Source organism: Thermobia domestica, chromosome 2 (genome assembly GCF_964235325.1).
Source record: "Thermobia domestica chromosome 2, izTheDome1.hap1.1, whole genome shotgun sequence".
Classification (NCBI taxonomy): domain Eukaryota; kingdom Metazoa; phylum Arthropoda; class Insecta; order Zygentoma; family Lepismatidae; genus Thermobia; species Thermobia domestica.
The window spans coordinates 49,633,118-49,654,789 of NC_137455.1; the positions used below are offsets into that span (position 1 = coordinate 49,633,118).

The 21,672-nt window shown below is 37.4% G+C and overlaps 1 protein-coding gene across 2 annotated transcripts in view; it reads right to left on the reverse strand.

The window, feature by feature from the left end:
* LOC145671919 (nucleoside hydrolase-like) overlaps nt 1–21,672 on the reverse strand; it is a 55,013-nt gene that overhangs the window by 30,908 nt on the left and 2,433 nt on the right. For both annotated transcript variants that reach the window (XM_081741135.1, XM_081741129.1), the window contains exon 2: nt 19,043–19,244. In XM_081741135.1, the coding sequence (XP_081597261.1) occupies nt 19,043–19,228 (186 nt within the window). In that variant the 5' untranslated portion in view covers nt 19,229–19,244. The remainder of the gene's footprint in view (nt 1–19,042; nt 19,245–21,672) is intronic.

Genomic DNA, 21,672 nt, shown 5'->3' on the forward strand with positions numbered 1-21,672 from the left:
TGTGTTCTTGAATCACTAAACAAATCTCTGGTGCTCATTCACTTTATAGGGGAACCAACTATCTCAGTTGTCCTAAAACGCGATTTTAGCAAATCGGGAGTGATTTTTTTTTTACCGAAGAGCTTTCAATAGATAGAAGTGAAAAGTGTACGCGAAGTTTTTCTTTTGACTAGTCAAGTGGTGTATCAGTAACATGTAGAGTCAGTAAAGTTCAGTGGCGTACTTAGCCTGGGCGGCGTTCAGCCTTTGACTCTGATATACAAATATAATTTTTTGCCGCTCTAAATAGTGCGTTTCACAAGTAGTAAAGTGGCGACGAAAAATTTTTTATTCTCAACTTCTCTCGCTTTAAGTTGTTATAAGTCAGCGGAATAGCTGCTAGGTTCCGCAGAACAAGACTCAGTTCACCTCACGACGTTTTTCTTGTGTAGTAAGGGAAATGGAAAATTGGGACGCGAGTGTTAATACAGAATTCAGCTCTTGTCTCATGTACTTGCAAAACCCTAAGTCTGCTTATGCTTCCGCTCGCTTTGGTGGGGTCACAGTCAGTTTTATCTCTGGTCAACAGAACCTCCCGTTTTACGGGATGAAAGTTCGACTAGTTTGTCCGGCGATAAGTGGCTAATACCCTACCACTTATTTGGGGAGGATCACAGGCAGTTTATCTCTAGACAGTAGAACCGCCCGTATTACGGGATGAAAGTTCGACTAGTCTGTCCGGCGATAAGTGTCTAAAATCCTTTCCCATGCAAAGCTTGGGGGTCACAGGTATCTTATTCTCTAGGTCCAGCAGGGCCCCTCTGTACTAGGGGTGCAAGCCCGACGGCTGCCTGGGAATAACTGCCTAAAACTCACCTTTATGCAAATGCAATACCTAAAATCAAAAATGCAAGTACATGAACCAATGGTTGGATGATCGAAGTCCCCCTTGTGAATTTAAAAGCAAAAGGTTTTGTAGTTAAAAAAAAAAATGAAGTTTAAAAAAAAGTTAAAGAATAGAAGTAAAAAGTAAAACTTCTCATAAGTGAACAAATAGGTATTGTCTGTTAAAAACAGCTGTCTAGTCACTTTCCGTTTCCCGCTCAAAAAAAAAAGTAAAGCAAAATTTATAAAGAAAGGGAAGTTGAGTATATCAAGTTCAAAGGAAGTTAAATAAAGATATTGAACTAATAATAAGTCGCAAAATACGTAAGAAATTTTGACGTAGCATTTCCGAGGGAAGTAGCTATCAGTGATTAAATTTTTACCATATCAGAGGAAATAGGTTGATTACCCACTGCCCTGGTTTGAGAGGCCACTGACTTGCGAAAAACAGATTTATTGTCAAAAATGAGTTTCGCGCAGAAAATAAAAGAAAAGCTATTAGATTTAGGGCAATCTCATTGTCCTAAGACGCCCACGGGCAAACACCGTTATATTTTAGATCGGTGGAATAATTACTATTGTATTGAGTGCAATAAAATAAAAGTACACGGGCATTCTCCTCCTGAGTTTGGCCGTTGGAAAAAGAATCCGTTACCGAGATACTTGGATACGTGGAGTCAGCCAAGGTATCGTGAACCAACGACCGCGAGCCCGCAAACCCCAGACGCACCAGCGAGTGGTTGCGATCTAACGCCGCTGGCCGCGTCTAGCCCTATCCCGACTAGAAATGATATAGAAATACAAAGTGCTGGTTCAAGTGAAAAACCAATGCCAGCTCCTAGGACGATATATGTAAATTCAGATACGGACGAGACCCCACCGGGGGTAGATCCGAAAACTCTAGTGAATGATGTAAATTTAAAAGATGAACTAGAGATAGCCGAACTAATAACTGCAGGTCAGGAATGGCCTCAGGCAACAATTGAGATAGAAACAACAGCAGGTGTACTACCTGATGTCCCCTCGAACCAAAGTCCTTTAGATAATAATAAGTTAGCTGATAAAGAAAATATACTAAGTGACTTAGTGTTAAGTTCAGAAAATAAAGACATTGGTGTATCAAAAGGACCAGATAGCCCGGTAGCGCTATATTTTCCTATTAAATACGAACTGTCAGATCCTAGAACGCCTTAGAAATGCAAAGACCCACCTTTCAATCTTTTTACGCTGGTAGTAGTGATGAAACTGTTTATGCTGAGATCGGTCCTAGAACTATGTATGCTAACTTAGATACTGAATCACGAACCTCAGTGAGTAAAGAGCCAATCTACGAAAATATTGGTCTCGAACCCAAGGCTTTCACGAATAAAGAGCCAAGTTATGCAAATATAGGAACCGACCCAAGGGAAACGAAAATTGAGAACCCTGACGAGAATAATGAAAATGAATCGCGCTCTTTGTCACAATTTAACGATGAAGCGTTAATAGACCAGATTAAGCATTCATTACAAACAGAACTGTCCCCGGCAGTAGGAAACTTAATTCGACCTTTAACTAAACAACTACGAAACAAGAAAGTACAGGTCACAGTTGTTCGTCGCCAAGGTGACGAAGAAGAGAAATTAGGTATTTTATTTCAAGCGGACCCCTCAGCCCCCTTTGAAGATTTATTACCTGAGGAAAATGTAGTTGGAAATTTTGATATGGAAATACAGACCGACGTTTTTCAAAAGAAAGATGTTAGTGTTCAGACCGAATATAAGTTTCCTAAAATGATCCGGAATGATACAGACCGGGAACTTAAGGTTCTTCGGACAACAGCTACCCAAACCAACCCTGTCATGTTTGAAGAGAGCCTTACCCTCCAAGAGAAACTGCAATATTTGGACAGTATAGATAACATACTCAGTGTAGTTAGTAAAGTTAGGTGGTCAAACGGAGATGTTAGTAGTGCCGACTCAGATGGAGGTGAGTCGTTGAAAGACGATTGGTTAGGTTACGAACTAGAGAAATTACAAAACGACGAAATAGCGAAATTACAAGACGACAACCCGGAGTCTTCTCCTGCGTCATCCCTGGAGGATGAGTCAAAACCTTCGTGGAACTCCGAAGAAGAACTCCGATATGACCATTGGGATCCTCCTACGGTCTCTACTCCCCGAGTAACGAACCAAGACCCTCCCAAAGAGGACGCTGACCAGAGAAATGACCTCGTCGCCCCTGCTCCAGTTGAGAGGAGGTTAGGCGAAGAGACAAAAAGTGATGATGCTTTTCCCTCAGTTTGCTCCGACCACCAGAAGCAAATTGAGAAAGAAGAAAAAGAAAATAGCGATTCCTGGTCTGAGAGTAGAATAAACGAAAACGTTGGTAAAATCTTTGATTACGCGGAATTTGGTGCGTCTGTAATTTGTTTAGATGAAGTAGAAAATAGAGACGATCCCTCAACCTCTCCAACCCAAAGTGAATCTAACAAACAAACCGATAGTGTTAAGAATATTGGTTTACAACCTTCAGCTAGTACTAGTTCTAAATTTAGTTCTTATAATGAAACTGGTGAATCACCTGCGACTAAAGAAATGAAAAAGTACCAACAAGAGGAAAAGTTAAATCCCTTACAGATAGTGTTCATTTCGCCACCTAGTAGCGTAGTTACACCCATGGCCCCCATGGAGAAATTAGAGTCTAGCGAAGGGGAAAAGACCGAAAAATCAGCATTCAGCGAACAAGATAGATCTTATACCTCAGAATTTAGTTCAGAACAAACCTCCGAGTTAGAAAATAGAAGCGTAACTGATACCGACTATAGGTCCGTTTCTGAAAATTTCAACACCTCGGTTTCGTTAGACAGGTCCTTAGATCTGAAAGATGAGCCCGTCTTACACTCATCCAGTGAAGATAAGACCTCTGATAAGCAAAAATCAAGTTTTTCGCCCTTTTTAAAAGTAGATCCTGAGGATAAGCCTCACATAAATTTAAAATCTGAGCAAGAAATTAAAACTAGTCCGGTTACCGAGCCATCTAGACCATATAGTTTTGAGAAACCTAAATTTACGGATACAGTAGTAACAGGCAAAGTTAGCAACCCTCCTCCCGAGGGTGACAATCAAAATTCTACTATTGATGCTAAACCACAAGCCTTTAAGATTTATCCAAATGTTGAAATTCCCTCCTTCTCTGGTAATAGACATGAGTGTGTGGAACTTTTCCTGCAAGAATATGAATTAGTGGCTAACATATACGAATGGTCGACTCTAGAGATAGTAAATTACCTTCCTTACTGTCTGAAAGGGGAAGCTTTCTCCTTCTATTTAGTAGACCTAGCAAACATTTTACCTTTAAACTATAACGAGATGAAGGAAAAACTTAAAAAGGCTTTCCCTAGTATTGAGTATACTGCAAGATTAGAATATGACGTTGATACAAGAAAACAACAACCCCATGAAAGTACTTTAGCATTCATTTATAAGTTAATAAAGGATTTGAAATTTTTACGAGGTTGGGTTAATGAAAGTGAATTGATGAGTAAACTTAGAATGAGTTTGTTGCCGGACATCCTCAATAAGCTGATGCTTGAAGTAGACGATTGCGATAATCTCGAACAGTGCCTACAATATCTTAGAAAATTTCACACGGCACAAAGATTAGTTAGTCAGAGAATTAGCCATGACGTAATATGGGAAAATAACCGCTTGGACTGGTCATGCATTAAAGAACAACACCAACCGGGATTTGTACAGGTTAGTTCTTGCTACTCAGACGAAGTAGTAGCAGAACCGGGTTACAAATTGTATAGGAACAATCACCAAAATACCTATGGCCTTGGCCATGGGCAGGCACAGCTTTGTACAGTTAAGATAAAAATAGGAGACCGCTGGACACACGCACTTATAGATTCTGGCTCTGAAATTTCGATAGCTTCAAAAACCCTTTTACCCCCAAGATTTCCACTAACTGAAAGACTGAAGGGTTATGTGAAGCTTCGTGGCGTAGCTCAGCCCACAGATTACATTCCTGTGGTGAGAATAGCGTGTTGTTTCAAGGATCACTCGAAAACAACCAAACGAAGATTCCTAGACGTAGCTATAGTTGACCCACAGTTTTGCGCCTATGACGTTATTTTGGGGATAGATTTTCTGCACAAGTATGTCACCACCATTCATTCCAAATACATGGAATTAGCAGATAAAGACGGGAATCATGTTGAAGACCTATGGTTCACAGTCCCAAAAAGTACATATGGAAATCGTCATGGTGTGATTTATATCCTAGATTTAAAGCATGTTAAACGATACCCACGATCAGTAGGAAAAAGATCGTATAATGAGTTCCAATCAAGACCGAACGATAATGCTAGACAAACGGCTTTCTCTATCCCCCCTCATACAAACAAACCAATTTATAGGAAACGGAACCTCCCACTTAGGAGTAAGGATCCGTATCCAAAATTGGTCACCGGAAATCACATAAATCCCGTTGTTAGTGTACCTGATAAGAGACAAAAACTCCCTGTTAAGGAAGTTACATCTCGTGTATTCGTGTGTTCCAGGGAAACTACAAAATTTCCCTCGGAGCCTACGAATAAAACGAATGGGAAAGTCAATAGACGTAGGAATGCAAAACGTAAACGAACTAAGAAAAGCAAGGTGTCTTCCAGTGCTCCTGAGCTGGAACTTACCAATTCGCCTGACTTAGAGACAGAGGAAAAGAACCTATCCAACTTTGACCCTCAACCAGGCCCTAGTGGAACTTTGGCAGTTAGCTCCACAGATAGTTCGGATACAGAGATTATACCGAGAAAGAAAGAGAATGCGTCTTATGCGACAAGATATAACACAAAGAACCAACACTCTGTAAAGCCACCCCTGGCCTCCCAGGCGCCTCATGAGCCTGTAGAGGAAAAATCAAACAGTGGACCGTTAGAAACATTAGAAAAACAATTGCTAACGCAAGGAAGTGTAAATGATCCCACAACTCTCCCTGACCTAGAGTGTTCTGCCCAGGATCATAGTCCGAAAAAGGTCGTGCCAAACCCCTTGGGGTTAGGCGACGAACTTTTTGATATCTATCCGTCCACTACCTACAAAGTACACCTTCCGACAAATGTCCGCGTGCCGTCCAAGGCTTCATATGACATAGAAATTACCGCACCGACCGGGAACGTGCATATTTGGGAATTCTTACCGTCCAAAGGAATTCGATATTGGCACTCCTGTTTGATCCCGAGAGGTCCAGTTTTTACTGACAATGGAAATATTACTCTGACTATTTTCAATAGTTCAGATCGAACCAGATCTTTGTCTAAAAACCTTTATTTAGGGAAACTTGTACCCCAGGCCGAGTCCTTAACTGATGAAACGGAGACTAACGTACAGGCCGTTAATCAGATCATACACCTTACTAACAAAGATGAAACAGATGACGTGGAAGTCCCTGAACAACCCCAGAAAGTCCCCCAAACCAAGGAAGAATTAGCTCAAGTACTAAATATTGGCCCAAACTTAAACCCCGAAGAAAGAAACCAATTACTGGACTTATTGATGGAATTTAGGGACGTTGTAGCCTGGGACAAGTCTCGTCTGACTGCGGCTACCGATAAATTTATGTGTCCCCTAGAGGTCATTACAGATATACCTGTTTCTCATCCACCCTATAGAGAAACACCAAAACAGAGAGAGATAGTCGCGGCAGAGATTCAGAGAATGTTAGATAGCAATATTATCCGAGAAAGTCAAAGCCCATATTCTGCACCAATTGTGATAGTAACTAAAAAAGATGGCTCCCCGCGTATATGTGTCGACTTCAGAAAACTGAACTTAATATTAAGGCCCAATTATACGCCAGTGCCGCGTATAGATGATATATTAGCATTTCTGAATGGTACCAAATACATAAATACGCTCGATATGCAAAATGGTTATAACCAATTATTAATCCGTCCGTGTGATATAGAGAAGACTGCATTCATCTGCAGCCGTGGAAAATTCGAATTTTTGAGACTACCATTCGGACTAAGCACGGCCCCGGCTCTTTTTCAAAATATGATGAACGTTATCTTTGGTGACATTATGTGGAAGTATGTAATTTGTTATTTAGACGATTTGGTTTGTCCTAGTCCTTCTTTCTCAGATTTAATAGAAAGAACGAGAATTATTTTATCTCGACTCCGGGAGGCCAACCTAAAACTCAACCCTAAGAAATGTTACTTTGGTTACGAAGAAGCCTCTGTGCTTGGTCACATCGTCGGTAGACGAGGAATTTGTGTAGATCCCGCAAAAACGGAAGCTATAGCAAAGGTACCATACCCTACTACAGTCAAAGAAATACGTAGTTTTATTGGACTTTGTTCATTCTACAGAGCTTTTGTCCAAGGGTTTTCTACTATTGCCAAACCACTCATTTCATTGACTAAAAAGAATGCCAAATTCGAGTTTGGAGAAACTGAGAAACAAGCATGGGATACTTTGAAATCTTGTCTTATATCTGCTCCGGTCCTTGCCCACTTTGACCCGAATCAGGACGCCATAGTCTATTCGGATGCCTGTCGAGACGGAATAGGCGGATACGTGGCACAAATTAAAGAAGATAACAAAGAACACCCAATAGCCTATTTTTCAAAATCTTTGTCCCCAGCGGAGCTCAACTACTCCACGGTTGAGCTTGAAGCGCTAGGAGTTACTAAGACAATTTTGCATTTCCACTTCCTATTGGCTGACCGTCCCTTTATTGTGCGGACTGATGCTCACGGTATATGTTACCTAAGAAACAATAAGATGCTAAATTCTCGTTTTATGCGTTGGGCAATTCGTTTACAACCCTATCTATTCACAATCGAACACATCAAGGGCCGCAATAACGTGACCGCCGACTTTTTGTCAAGATGTCCGCTAAAGGATGAGTTACCCTCCAAATTTGGTCAAGAAGAAGATTGTGCAGAAGTGTGCAACCTAGTATTATGTCCCAAAATAGATATCAAAACAATGCAAAAAGAGGACGATAAAATTAGAGAATTAATACAAAAGAAAAAAGACAACCCTACTGATCGTGCTCTAAAACCCTATGTTGTAGTTGACGATGTGTTATATCGAGTCATGAACAAAGATAAGAAACTAGTGATACCAGAAAAGGCGATCCCCGACATTTTACAAGAGGCCCATTCGTCTCCGCTGTGTGGAGGCCATACGGGATTTTCTCGCACTTACTCTAAAGTAAACGAACGTTACTATTTTCCGAACATGGGGAAAATAGTTAAGGAATACGTACGCTCTTGTGACGAATGTCAGAGGGTGAACATCCCTAGAGAAAAGAAACAAGGTTTCCTTCACCCTTTACCGGTAAAAGAGGAATTGTTTTCCCGCTGGAGTTTAGATATTTTTGGCCCGCTACATAGTAGCGCAGGCTACAGCTATATCCTGGTTATGATAGAATATCTCAGCCATTTCGCAATATTAGTACCGCTACGAAATATTAAAGCCCCGACAGTGGCTAGGGCCATGTTGGACGAGTTAATCACGCGTTTTGCCCTCCTAAAGAGGTACTGACGGATAGAGGAAGTAATTTTTTATCAACGATAATGGCCGAATTGAATGACTTATTTGACATTAAACATGTTCGAACCGCAGCATTTAAACCGTCAACGAACGGGCTGTGTGAGCAATTCAACTCTGTCATTGCAAGTTTCCTTACTAAGTACACGGCTAAACAGCCTACTAAGTGGGCGGAATACGTCCGCTTGTGTGCGTATACTTATAATATATCAACCTCCCCTATTAGGAAATATTCCCCATATGAGATTGTCTTTGGTCAAAAGGCCAGATTTCCCACTCAATTGGACACCCCGTATCAATTCACGAAAATACAGGAACATCAGAAACAACTAAAGTTAATCCGTAAACTAGCCCAGAAGGCTATGACACATGCACAGCAGCAGACTAAATTACGCGTTGATCGCACTAGACAACCTATTAAATTAAAGGTTGGTGACTTAGTATTATGTAGAGATTATTTGCCTAAGAAGGATATTTCTCCAAAGTTAACACCCAAGTATATGGGACCGTATTACCTAAGGAGTATTTCTCCCACAAATGCTTGTAAAATCGAATTAGTAGCAAACCCTAACCACACTCAGATTGTAACTATTGAAAGATTGAAGAAGTATTTCCCCCGAGACAACTCACGCGAGCTGGAAAATTCTAGCGATAGTGAGGACGATGAATGTTAAACGTGAAGTACACGTTGATCATGAGGCCTCGCCGCCTCAATTTAGACAAATTAAAAAAAAAAAAGAAAAAGAAAACAAGAAAACTTGGCGTATATTCATTAGTGAGTGTGTCGATTCTTGCCTACATCACATAGACCACTCAAAGGTGGAGTACCTGTAGTGATGCAAGACCTCTGGTATACCGGAACACGTGCATACAGGGCTATAGCTAGAGCCTGAAAAGAATACATTGTGAAATTAAAAACAAACAAAAAGTTATAATATACTCTTCATCAACTTAAAAACAATAAGTTACTTCCTGGAATCCATTCTCCTCTCCATTCGATGCGGCATTAAACACCCATGGCCTACTATGGAAATAGGCAGTCATCCTAGTGGGCGGCGCTAATACGTGGTCTGAGGAGCAAATAAGTCAGTTTTAAAATTAGGGCCCTACCACATCTACCAAACCTTCCATAACTACAATACCAAGGAAAAGTTTGACGCGTCACAGAAAAGTTATGTCGGATTAATACCAAAATAAATGTTTTGCCAACATATTGGGATGAATAATTTTTTTTTTGTTCTTTGTGTGAATGTGCCCGGGCACGAATGTGTTACCCTTCTTCTTCTCCTATAGGACTCCCAATATGCTGCCAAACACAGAGAACCTATAAGGAAAATAAGTGTTGACATAGCTGAAAAGTAAAATATTATTAGTAGCTACTAACGTTAATACGTACAGGTATAACGCCTTGAATATGTAACTCCGACTTTTAGCATACGTCGTTGCAGATGCAAACTCTTCAGTCACAGTATAGGATTCCATCCGTAGCCGCCGCCTGACTATTTCATTTCTCTCTTGCGAGAAACTCGCCGCTCTCCCTCGTTGTGTCTCGGACTGCATTAACCTGGAAATTAAAGCAGAGTCAATATTGCCCGCTCTGGGTTGTTCCGCTACAAACTTATGCCTACTTATGATACACGCGTGTTTACGGGTTGCTTTCTTGTGAAAAAAAAAAGAGAGAGAAAAAGGGAAGCTGGATTCCCCCCACCAGACATTTACATAGGTTACTCCACACCATGCTTACCCCATTTGTTTCTTCTTGAGCAATTATTATTTTTATTTTATTTTTTTTTCGCGTAGTTCGGGCGGGAAGCATATTGGCAAGACAATTTAAAAAAAAAAATAAATAAAATAAAAATATACTAAAATACAATAAAGTAGAAAACGAAATATGGAGAAATACGCCTTAGTCGCTGACATGTTGTTTTCTGCTGTTATTAATGCTGCTATTCATAGATATGAGTGAAATTTTTCTGCGACCCCTTCTGGGTGAACACAAGTGACCCTTTTGCTGTTGTGAAAATGACCAATCTCTTAGCAAGGATGGCCAATCTATTGGCAAACTACGGCAATGTACTAGCATAAAGCGCAAATTGTATATAATGAGTTTACAATTATATATGTATCGGCTATTCATTTTCTTAAAAGAATGTAAATAGCTACTTGTGTACGATACTTGCTACATTTAGTCAGTAAGATTACATTACCTTTAAGTTATGCTCAGTTAATGTTGAATTATGATCAAGTATTAACAGTGATGCTCATTTTAGAATAATGTTTTCAGTTATGTTTATCAAAATACTAGATAGTATCATATTGTATCATTATTTCATCGTGGTAAGATAAGCTTAAGTTAGTGTTAAGGCTACCATATGTATTTCGTATGAATATTGGGGGTAAATCGAGCCCCCTCCATTTTTTTTCTGTCCTCCCACCATTGGGTAATGGGCTAGAAACCGCTCATTGTAACTAACTTGATTATTTTACTATCACCATGTTATGTAAAGTCACGGCTACAAAAAGGACATCATTGTGGGCTATAGTAACATTCAAGATGTTGTCCTACCACTACACCACTATACTCGTGTTTTCAATCATCCTTGTGTAACTGCCTTCATACAAGTTAAAATCTTCGCTTGGCTCGATTGAAAGACACACAACGCTGATAATATACCGCAGAATGGTAATAAACCACGCTATCACTAATAATAATAATAATAATAATAATAATAATAATAATAATAATAATAATAATAATAATAATAATAATAATAAATAATAATAATAATAATAACAATAAAACATTGGAAGCGAATCAGTACGTGTACATCATTTCATAATTAGGTTCGATGCTATTCAAAATAAAACTTATGATTATACCCGTCACAAGATTTAAAACTATAAGTCGGGAGACTTTCGAAATTTGGTGGCCCCCTTCATAAGCGGCCCTGTCTAATAGGTGGAAAAAACACTGCTTCACAACAGCGCATGGCGCACACGAACTTTAGGATATAATATATGAACGTGACAGTAGTTAAAATTTTAAGTGAAATAAATTGTGAAAATAAACAAACATAAGGGTAATCTTTAAAAATTAAAAGTTAATCGAATAGCATTTTGTTTGGATGCAAATATTTATAATGTTCACGGATACTTTCTCAACACTTGTCTTTCATTCTGCCTTAAAACTAAAAGCAAATCACCTCTTATCGGGTGACGGAAGTGAGTCCAGCTGTTAACAACGACTCAGGATGTTGTTGCGTGTAGCTTCTATACACACCAACATTTCTAACGGGAAAATAGATAAGTAAGAAAATAGGGAAATGACGTCACAACGAAATGAATAATAATAATAAGGTTGCCTCATAAATCATCACGATTGGGATATACCATAGACTCAGATAAGCAATTGATCCTTAACGACCTCTGGTTCGATCCCCCGATGGACCATTTCTGTTATCTCTACATTTTAATTAGCTCTCCTCACGAGCTCAAGTTATACTTGAATTGGATATGTGGAAGTAAGGGGAATCAAATACTTTCAATAGACACTTAGTTTCCCACATATCATCATTATCTACACTAGGGGTCCCGAGTTCGAGACCCGAAATAGTCCTGTCAAATTTAATATCGTTGCAACAATTGTAGCTAACGAAACAGATAAATCGAAAATCGAGTCCCGACTCACGCACTTTTTGTAAGAGTGACACACACTAAACAAAGTTTATTTTTTTTTCCTTAGGGAAACACTTAATATATTCACAGGTAATGCAAACCGCACTTCGTATGATCACTGTTACATTGTAACTTTGGTCACTCTCTTTCATGGTGTTTATTTTTTTTCACTTAATTCAGTAATAATAAAAATCGGTATGGGATACTCCCGGGATATGAACTGCGAATTCGTTGCACTCGAGTTAGCACTCAACTATGTAACACTCACTAGTAAAACCAATTGGTAGCTTGACGTGAAGAAATTGAAATGCATGCTTCAAAGATAACACACTAACAATTCAAGGAGTTAGTACTTACCCTGTACCAAGAAACCTCCCCTATTGTCTCTGGAGACGTGAGTCTTCCCTTCTCCTTCTTTTACGTTCTCCGAGCAACAGATGATACGAATACTCCAACAAGCTGAAAAAATATGAACCACAAAGTTAAGATCTTATTTAAACTCGTTGATTATCATACTTAATAAATTAACACAGTGCAATAATTGGCATCATACTTAATAGTTAGAAATTAAACAAAGGAAACTACTAGGTAAATCTAGTCACGCCCTAACTGCCAAGTTCGTTAATTGTCGGCTCATAAGAAGCCGGGACACTACACTCAACTTCAGGTCCCCGCGTCCAATCTATAATGCTATGTGTGGGTGTGAGAATTTTTTGTTTCAGGTTTTTCCTTTCAGAAGCCTAAAAGCAGAACCTGCCCAGGTAAAAGCAGTAACAGGACCTACGCCTCGGAAATAACTGAGTATTCATTTTCCTTTTTATATTTTTGTTAAAAGATAGTTATTTTTAATCACTTGATTGTCAATTCACTTTGACAAGGGAATTTGACATTTTTCTTTATTATTCTTACTAAGCTATCTACAAAGGGTTGCAAATATAATGAACAAATCACAATGTGCACAAGATAAGACTGCCTCCTCTGAGGGCCTCAATTGTCAATAATTAACGTTATAGAGCTCAAAACCCTACAATATTATTTCAAGAAATCTGTAACAATTGAGACAACACATTATCAAAGATTTAGCGAGACACTACAATTGTAAAAAAAAAATATGCACGTTAACTGAGCATTTATCAAGTGCTAGATTGCCCTATTGTGAGATACGTCTTGTCTTGAACACTATGAGTACATAAGGTGTAATAAAGTGTAAACCTAGAAATGCAGTTCAATTATGAAATCTTGCATGTTTAAGTTATATCAGTTTTTCTTGAGTGTGTTTTAGTTCAATTAGTTGCCAGAAACTTATATCAGTCTGCTTTAGATAAGTTACAATTTTTGTTTTTAGTTAAATTCATTAACAAATTTTGATGATACTTTGGAACTAATTTTCTTAACTAGCATATTTGCAATGGTATAATTAAATTTAATTAAATCTTGTTGAATCTAAACTCTGATCATTAGTTCTGTGGTTTACGAAGTAACCTAAATTCAAATCTCATAATTTTGTTAAAGTTTAATATTAACATTTCAAGGTATAAAAGATTGTATACAATAGACTTCTTGGACTCATGCATGAAAATCTGAACGACTGACCACTTCTTAGTCTCTAAATGAGGAAAACAATGCAAAAATACTTATCTGACAATGTCAAGAAGTCCCTGGTCGGAAGCCGGCGTCTGTAACAGAATACTAGATGAACTCTCTCAGTTGAGATGCAAAACCCCCTTTTTTTTCCCCTCTCTCTCTCCGAACATTCGTCAGCTGAGCTGATAATTTACAAGCCACTTATCATTATGCCAAGCTATATAATTAGCTCATTTCCGCCACGCTGGCCAAATCCAAACTTCCTTTAAACACTCTGGTCCTCAACCTGCCTACATCTGAAAACAAAATATACGGCCAATGTATGTCCATATGGCCATTGCGTCCTGACGTTTTCATAACAAACCAGGTATTGCCCATCTTGTAAAGTGCCTTGGAGTTACTCACCATATGATTCATCACCCATTAATCATTACCGTAAGTGGAAAGAATATTTAACAATTCAGTTTCCTCCATCATTATCATTCCACTCACAAAGAAACAAACCGAGTTAGGTACATCAATCAATTTGAGAAGAACTTGTCTTACCGTGATGTTGTTTTTTGATCTTCATCCACAGTCACTGCTTGAACACAAGAGGCATCCTAACCATAATGTGTGGTCAGCGCACCCACACTTAATTCTAGGCTTCCGGTTTAGTTGTTCAATGGTACAAAATGGATTCTTGTGATATTACTACAATCACATACAATATTTAAACAGGTTTCTGTACCTAGATTCTGACGATGTGTGGTCAGCACATTCAGTACATCTGACTGAAAAAACATTCTGTATTCGACTCTCATTTTCGAATAGCCTCATTTTTGGGTAACCCCTGCAGGTTCCATTGATTACTATATATTGATTACTATATCCTTCTTAGATTTGATGTGTGGTCAGCCCCGTTGAATAAATATATGTAACAAACAATTACAAAAGGGATTCGGTGGACTTCCTATATAAACAAGTACTTCGCATAATCCAAAGGTTATTCTGTAATGCATTAATGATTATGTAGTCTAATAGCCTAATTGATTGCAGATTCATATCCATTGCCTACCCAGTGTGATGACTAGAGTAAGACCCCCCCCTGGTATCTGGAGGTACCCAAGGATCCAGATTGCAGCCTGTCAGCCCCCTCCAGGGCTGATCCAGAGGGATGATATGGTAATCGATTACTGTTATTGATCGATCCATCACTGTTTAGTAATGGGCAACAGTGATCTAAAATCTGAATTTCCATCCGGATCCAGAACGTTCTCTGTGCTACAAAATTTTATAAAATCCTGCAGTGACAAGGAAATCTCTTTATCTCCGGACAGACTTCCATTGATTTACCTCAGTTCATTGCTTACAGGTGAAAAACTCTTCTCGTATCAGTACGAACACAAAATTTGGACAAGTGATAAGACTCAAAACTAAAAGGAATAAAAAAAAAAACTCCTTTCAAATCAGCGTTGTGAAAAATCATAAGAAGATTGTAAACAATGTCCAGAGACTTTAAACCTTTCTCAAGATATGAAACAACCAAATTCCATTGTAATAACCACGATCTAACGTACCAAAAACCAAGGACAGTCATAGTCTAAATGTAAAAAAAAAAATTGAATTTCTATTATTTGGTCAAGTAAAAGCACAAGTTTGTTTTTAAACATGTAACGAAGTATATATGTGAGTATGGTAATCGAGTTTACACATTTTCATTCCACCATGTTACAGACCGTAAGTTGTGGAACCCTCTGTATAGCTATCTTTTGGCAAACATCATCGAAGCGAAAAAAGACAAGGAAGTACTTTATTAAATTATCCATTGCACGTTGAATTTAACTGTTGCTCAACAACAGGTCCCCGTGACGTCATCATGTAGAATTACTCTCAGTATAATTAAATCACTTACACTAGGCATTTAAGATTTAAAAAAAAAAAAAAAAACAGAAAAGTTCACCACAACGGAAACCGAGGCCGGTTATCAGTCAAGGCTAGTAGAATTAAAAGAAAGAACGGAACACACTTCCGGTGTGTTTTAAAAATAGATCAACCATAGCTTATGTTGTGGTTAACTTTTGCGTTTACAATCTATCCTATAAATCAACAAGATCCACTAACATGATGAAACATGATGTAACTTGACTTCGTAAAATTCCCTTTATAACCGCAAAGAAACCCCTTTCGATTTCGGTGTATATTAAAAAAAAAAAAAAAAAAAGAGAAAAGAAGACATAACATACGTTCATACTATTATTAAAGTAATAAGAATAGGAATACTAACAATACTAACCCCCACTGACGTTCCCCTCTAGTTATAAGGAATCGATATGAAATCCCCTGCAAGAAACCTGTCTTTTGGTATAGCAAATGTAACTGCATCCCTGATTATTAGATTTTGTATCTGATACTACCATAGGCCATTAGGGCATAAACTAACACACTAACCATAGGGTCAGTATTTTAACCATTCAGTGTCCCCCCTTTGCTAACACAACCTCTCATGGATTCATGAAAGGAAGTCTAGAGTTGTTATATGTAATCCTTAGGTGTGCTGAAATGCGCTAATCGATTGTAATGTCTGTACGTTATCAGTATACGTAAATATCATTGTGTCTAGCGTAATGCATACCACACAGGATGAGAGAAACCAAATCGAGGTCAAAATAGCAATCAAGCTGAGTAGAAGTTTAGAAAAACACATGTACATACTATGATTACCCTGTATAGAACAGAGCTATACAGTAAGTTTGAAATATATTACATTTTTATTGCATTATCAATAAAAAGAGCAATAACTAATAATGTGAGATGCATTTTTGATAACAATAGGATGAGTTTCATATAAAATGCGTATAGACGCATTTCTAACATTTATTAAGCATTCAGCAACTGTTGTAATCGCTAGTTGTTAATTACTCAAGTTATTTTACATATGCGATTTAATCATTTAGTATGCAATCGCTTCTATGTTACAAGTAAATATATTACCAGATATGTAATGGAGTATTCAAATATCTTCAAAGGTTTACTCAAGGGAGTACTCCAATACTTTCAATACATTACAGGTTATAAAATCTTCATTTGATTCTGGAAAGTAGAGTCTAGCCTATGATTTATAAAGTATAACTGGTATATAGAAACAACATAAGAAATGTTCACAAACTGTAAAGCACAACCCCGCAATAATTAAAAAAAAAAAAAAAAAAAAGAAAAAAGAAAAAGAAAATTCAGGCAACACAATTGAGTATACTAGTCTACATCATTACATGTTATCCCATTTGGCTTATACTATAAACAATGAGAACTACTCTTGTAATTTTATCGTTCATCACAGTCAAACTTTAAAGCGCTTCACGCTATTTTTTTTTTGTTTGAGTGTATATAATGTCAAACATTCTTTCATTTCTAGTTGAATAAACTTAATAGCCTGCGACAAGCACATTTAACACGTATAACTATACTTGTACTCAGTACCGTAAATACAATGGTAATTAGCAAATTATTGGATTCACAAAATCTTACTTTTCTTTATACTATTAGAAGCTGTACTCATAATCGGTTCGAAGTCATGCTTAATAATATGGTTAGGAATTGTTTTTTTTTTTAAAAAAAATTATAAAATAAAATATATATATTATTGTGAGTTGATAACTATAAGCTAGAAGGATTCCAAGATTGTAAGGTTTCATCTTACATATTTTAATCTACTATTTTGCTAACGGAATTAAGCTACTATTTAAGTAACATTTAAACGTACTATAGTTAGTTATGACACATGAAATCTTACAATCACGCTCTCTTGCAGTTTAGTCGTGCATAATCTCCAATCCCTCAAGAAAGTTTGTTGTTAGTTCCTAACGCCTTGTGTAAGGCCAGTTCTATATTAACCCTTTAACTCCCAGCAACTTGCCTTGGACAACCGTTGTTGTAAATGAATATAGATGCTAGAAAGACAACTTTCGACATTTTTTTTTGTTTATTTTTTTTTACCGAGGTCGGCGGATAACTGTTACACAGTTGTGCCTCGAAGTCCTAGGCCGGACTTCAAATTATAGGGCGAGACGCCCGCGCTTTTCAAATTGTGTGTGCAGTAAAGAAAAAGAGAGATAGGGAGAACGGAGTCAGGTGAGGTCCAGATTGAATTATCAACCTGATGCCTCATTGACACCAAACCACACGCATGTAATAGTGGTATGACCCTGGCTTTGATTTTACTCAGGTCACAGAGCCGGGTCCTAGATGTAATATTTAGGGAATACCACGCAAGTGATACATACATGCAATCTATTGTGTAGTTAGAGTTAGGTATAAAATAAAACTATAAAAATAAATGTAAAATAGGAATTTCAATCCCGGCGTGATAGAGAAAAAAATCATAGAAAAACCTAGAAGTCTTAACCACTATTGAGCATGCGCGTGAAGAAGTCTCTCCCATGCTCGATGAGGCTCGTGACGTAGCGTTCGAGCTACGTCAGAAACTGGCAGAAATGCGTGGGACGTAACGCCTATATAAACGAGGCTTGTCTGCCGCACCGGGGGATTCTACGGACGGACGGCTAACAGTGAACTTCGCTCTGGTTAGGGACGGTCTTCAGAAAAATCAGGTATGTGCTAATTTTTTCTAAGTTCCCCCTCCACACGGGAAGAGCACTTTGAGATTGTTTAGTGATCAATATGAGTTTTATTTTCAAGTTCCATCAATCTGAGACCACATTCCCTCTTCGAGACTTAACATTTCTTCCTTTCGGGCCAATGCAAGTTGCGATGTACAAAGTTCACACTTTACTATTTTCAATAACTCGCGGTTTAGCATAAAAACCTTCTAGCACCCATTGAGTATTATGGGGTTGTGCTCCCACTTGAATAATGTAGAAAAACTTCCAAGTTGTAACTCCAAGTAACCGAGTTTGTTAAATTGATCTGTATTCTTATTTTATTTTTTTTAATAAAAAGTAAAGTGAAATGGTCTCTTTGATTCAGTCAAGCTATCCCACCTAGTTAGATTCAACTCACAGTCTTCAAGTGTTACCTGGGTTTCGATTTCTAGTACCAAGCTCTACCACTTTAGTGCATTTTCTCATCACCTTCGAACCAGTAAGCCGACGACGTTTTCGAAACCGAGGCTAAAAGGGAGTTGGACTCCGAACCAACTTTGTAATACTGGGTGGAGAGTGAAGAAGTGATCTCAATTACGATTTCACAAAAGAAAGTGTACATAATCGCTACGCCAATCCCAGAACCAAAACATCATATATAACAATATATATATATATATATATATATATATATATATATATATATATATATATATATATATATATATGCCGTAAATCTTTAATAACTCAACAGAAAGGAATAAGTTCAATTACGCTTGGGAAAAATTTACTTACATCCAATCTATTAACAGCGTGAAGAACACGAAGTACGTTGATTCCAACATTACGTACAGTTGTGTTGCCACACACACAAGTAATTCCTAGAATCTGTATTTCCTTCGCAGCATCAGCGGCCAAACACATAAACAGTGCATAAGCATCGTCTGTACCTGCATCCACATCTACAATCACTTTCTTCATTTTATAAATAACTCACCTGTGAATTAACAAAGCAATTATAAGAAAAATGTGTTTCTCTAACCTTTTGAATTTATAGATAGAACATAATACTATCCGGCGATAGTGGCGTGCTCCTGTACCGGTAATTCAGATTTCTTGAAAACAAGATACCCCTGTGAAGGAAACGACCCATATTGTGAGGGTAGATCTTGCTTTGTGGTCTCTGCCCTCGGTAACTACATGAAATTTAAGGTCCATTCCTTTTTCGAGGCCCACGTTACAACAGTATGTTGTATATTTTTACTTGTTATTTCACTTGTAAATTATTATTTGCTTGTAATTTTGGGCCATGATGTATTTTAAATAGGTACTAGGCTGAATCAGCTATTAGAAGAAGAAAAAGAAAAAGAAATAATATAGTTATGATGTTAATATATAAAAGGATTATTCAAATGTTTTTATGTAATCAAAAATCTCTATGTCGGCGTCATGACAACAAAAATAAATAGAATTATTGAGTGAGCTAAGCAGACATCTTAAAAATTTATGTAGAAGTAAAATGTATGCTTCTCATTTACATTTATTAAACTAAGTGTACAAAATAGTAATTTTGTGTGTTTTATGGCTCAATATTAATGTGATTAAGAACCAGTATCGTTATAAATTGGTGCCAAAACGCCGAGAGTGAGAAAAGAAGTTGTATCGTTTAGAAGAATAGTAAAATGATCAACATTGAGCCCAACATCAATTTCACTATTTTGAGAAGTGGTAAAATAATAAACAGAAATATCATGAGTGCTACGGATAGTGAAGCGACTGATAATCACACTGTCCAGACTGAAAGAAATTCTCCAGAGAACCTGATAGACGCTTAAGAGAGATATCACAACAAATTAAGGACCAAGCTCGACGAAGTGATGTGGTATCACAACAAATTAAGGACCAAGCTCGAGATCAAGCTCGAAGAAGTAAAATGTACACTTCTCCATCACATTTATTAAACTAAGTGTATAAAAGGTAATTGATGTGTTTTAATGGCTCAATATTAATGTGATTAAGAACCAGTATCGTTATAACGTTATTTGCTTATTTGTCATCAACACAGCAGGCATAAGACCAATTATAGTGTTGGTGTATTACAAAATAAATTTACAATAATTTTCTTAAACATGTAGTTCATATTACATATGTCAATTTCTTTATGTTCGATACCTATTTTGTTATAAAAAGAGCATATTTTTCAGATAGGTGATTTCAATAATACTTTGGTCCTTTTTTATAACAATAAAAGAGGCTAGAGTTATCAGCACGGGTTTTAAGTGTCGGAACATAAAAATTTAGTGTCGATTCGTACAATTAAACTCTTTTTGTACTATTTTATGGAGAAAAATCAGATCTATTAAGTTTTGTCTTTGTTCAAGTGTAAGGATATGGAAGTCGTCTATTAATGTTAGATAGTTTTCACAAGATGAATAGATTCCAGTTCTCTTGTATGCCAAGTATTTGATAAATTTAGATTTGACATTTTCCAGTTGGTGTCGGTATTGCTGTCGTGATGTGTTCTAGATCACAGCAGCATATCCCAGTTTTCATCGGACATATGAATAATACATTTTTGTTAGTGTGATAGTATTGTTAAATTCTTTTCCAGTTCTAATTATAAATCCTAACATCTTGTATTGCTGTTGTGATGAGTTCCAGATCACAGCAGCATATTCCAGTTTTGATCGGACATACGAATAATACATTCATTTTTGTTTCTAGTAAACGATAAAATGTTACATTTGTTTATGTTTACACTAACAAGAAAGTTTATTAAGAGAACACCAGTAAGCAATACTTTCCATATCATGTTGTAAATTGAGGCAGTCATAGATGCTCTTTATCCTAGCGTATATTTGAGGTCATCCACAAATAGCAATTTGTCACTTAATGATACATGATCAGGACATTGTTAATGAATAAAAAGAACAATAACGGACTTAGGTTGGAGCCCTGTGGAATTCCGGAATATGCAATATAATAAGTTGATTTAGTAGTGGGTCTCGTCCTTCATAAGCTTGATGTTACATAAGTGATACAAAACCTTAAACATTGTGTATGCTTAGCTCTGCAGTATGTCGCTTCTGTGGCATTATAATTAATCTGCAGTACTGTTTCAAATGTTTTTCAGTGGAAATGCTGTGTCTTTTGAACAAAATACAAGAATTTTTCTGATAACGTATGTTTTCTTACAATTATAGGGCTAATTTATTGCTTTGATTTTTACGCAAAAGAAATAAACTACACGGGTGTTCAAATGAACTTCTTCATATCTGAACGATTGCTGTTCATGTATTTGGCTCTAGGGAACTAGGTGTAATTCCGGTTAGAAGAATGTGTGGTTCGGATCCTACGTTGCGTTTTTGGTCTTTTGAAGCCAATTTGCTTAAAGATGATACGCTTCAATGCCACGAGACGTTCTT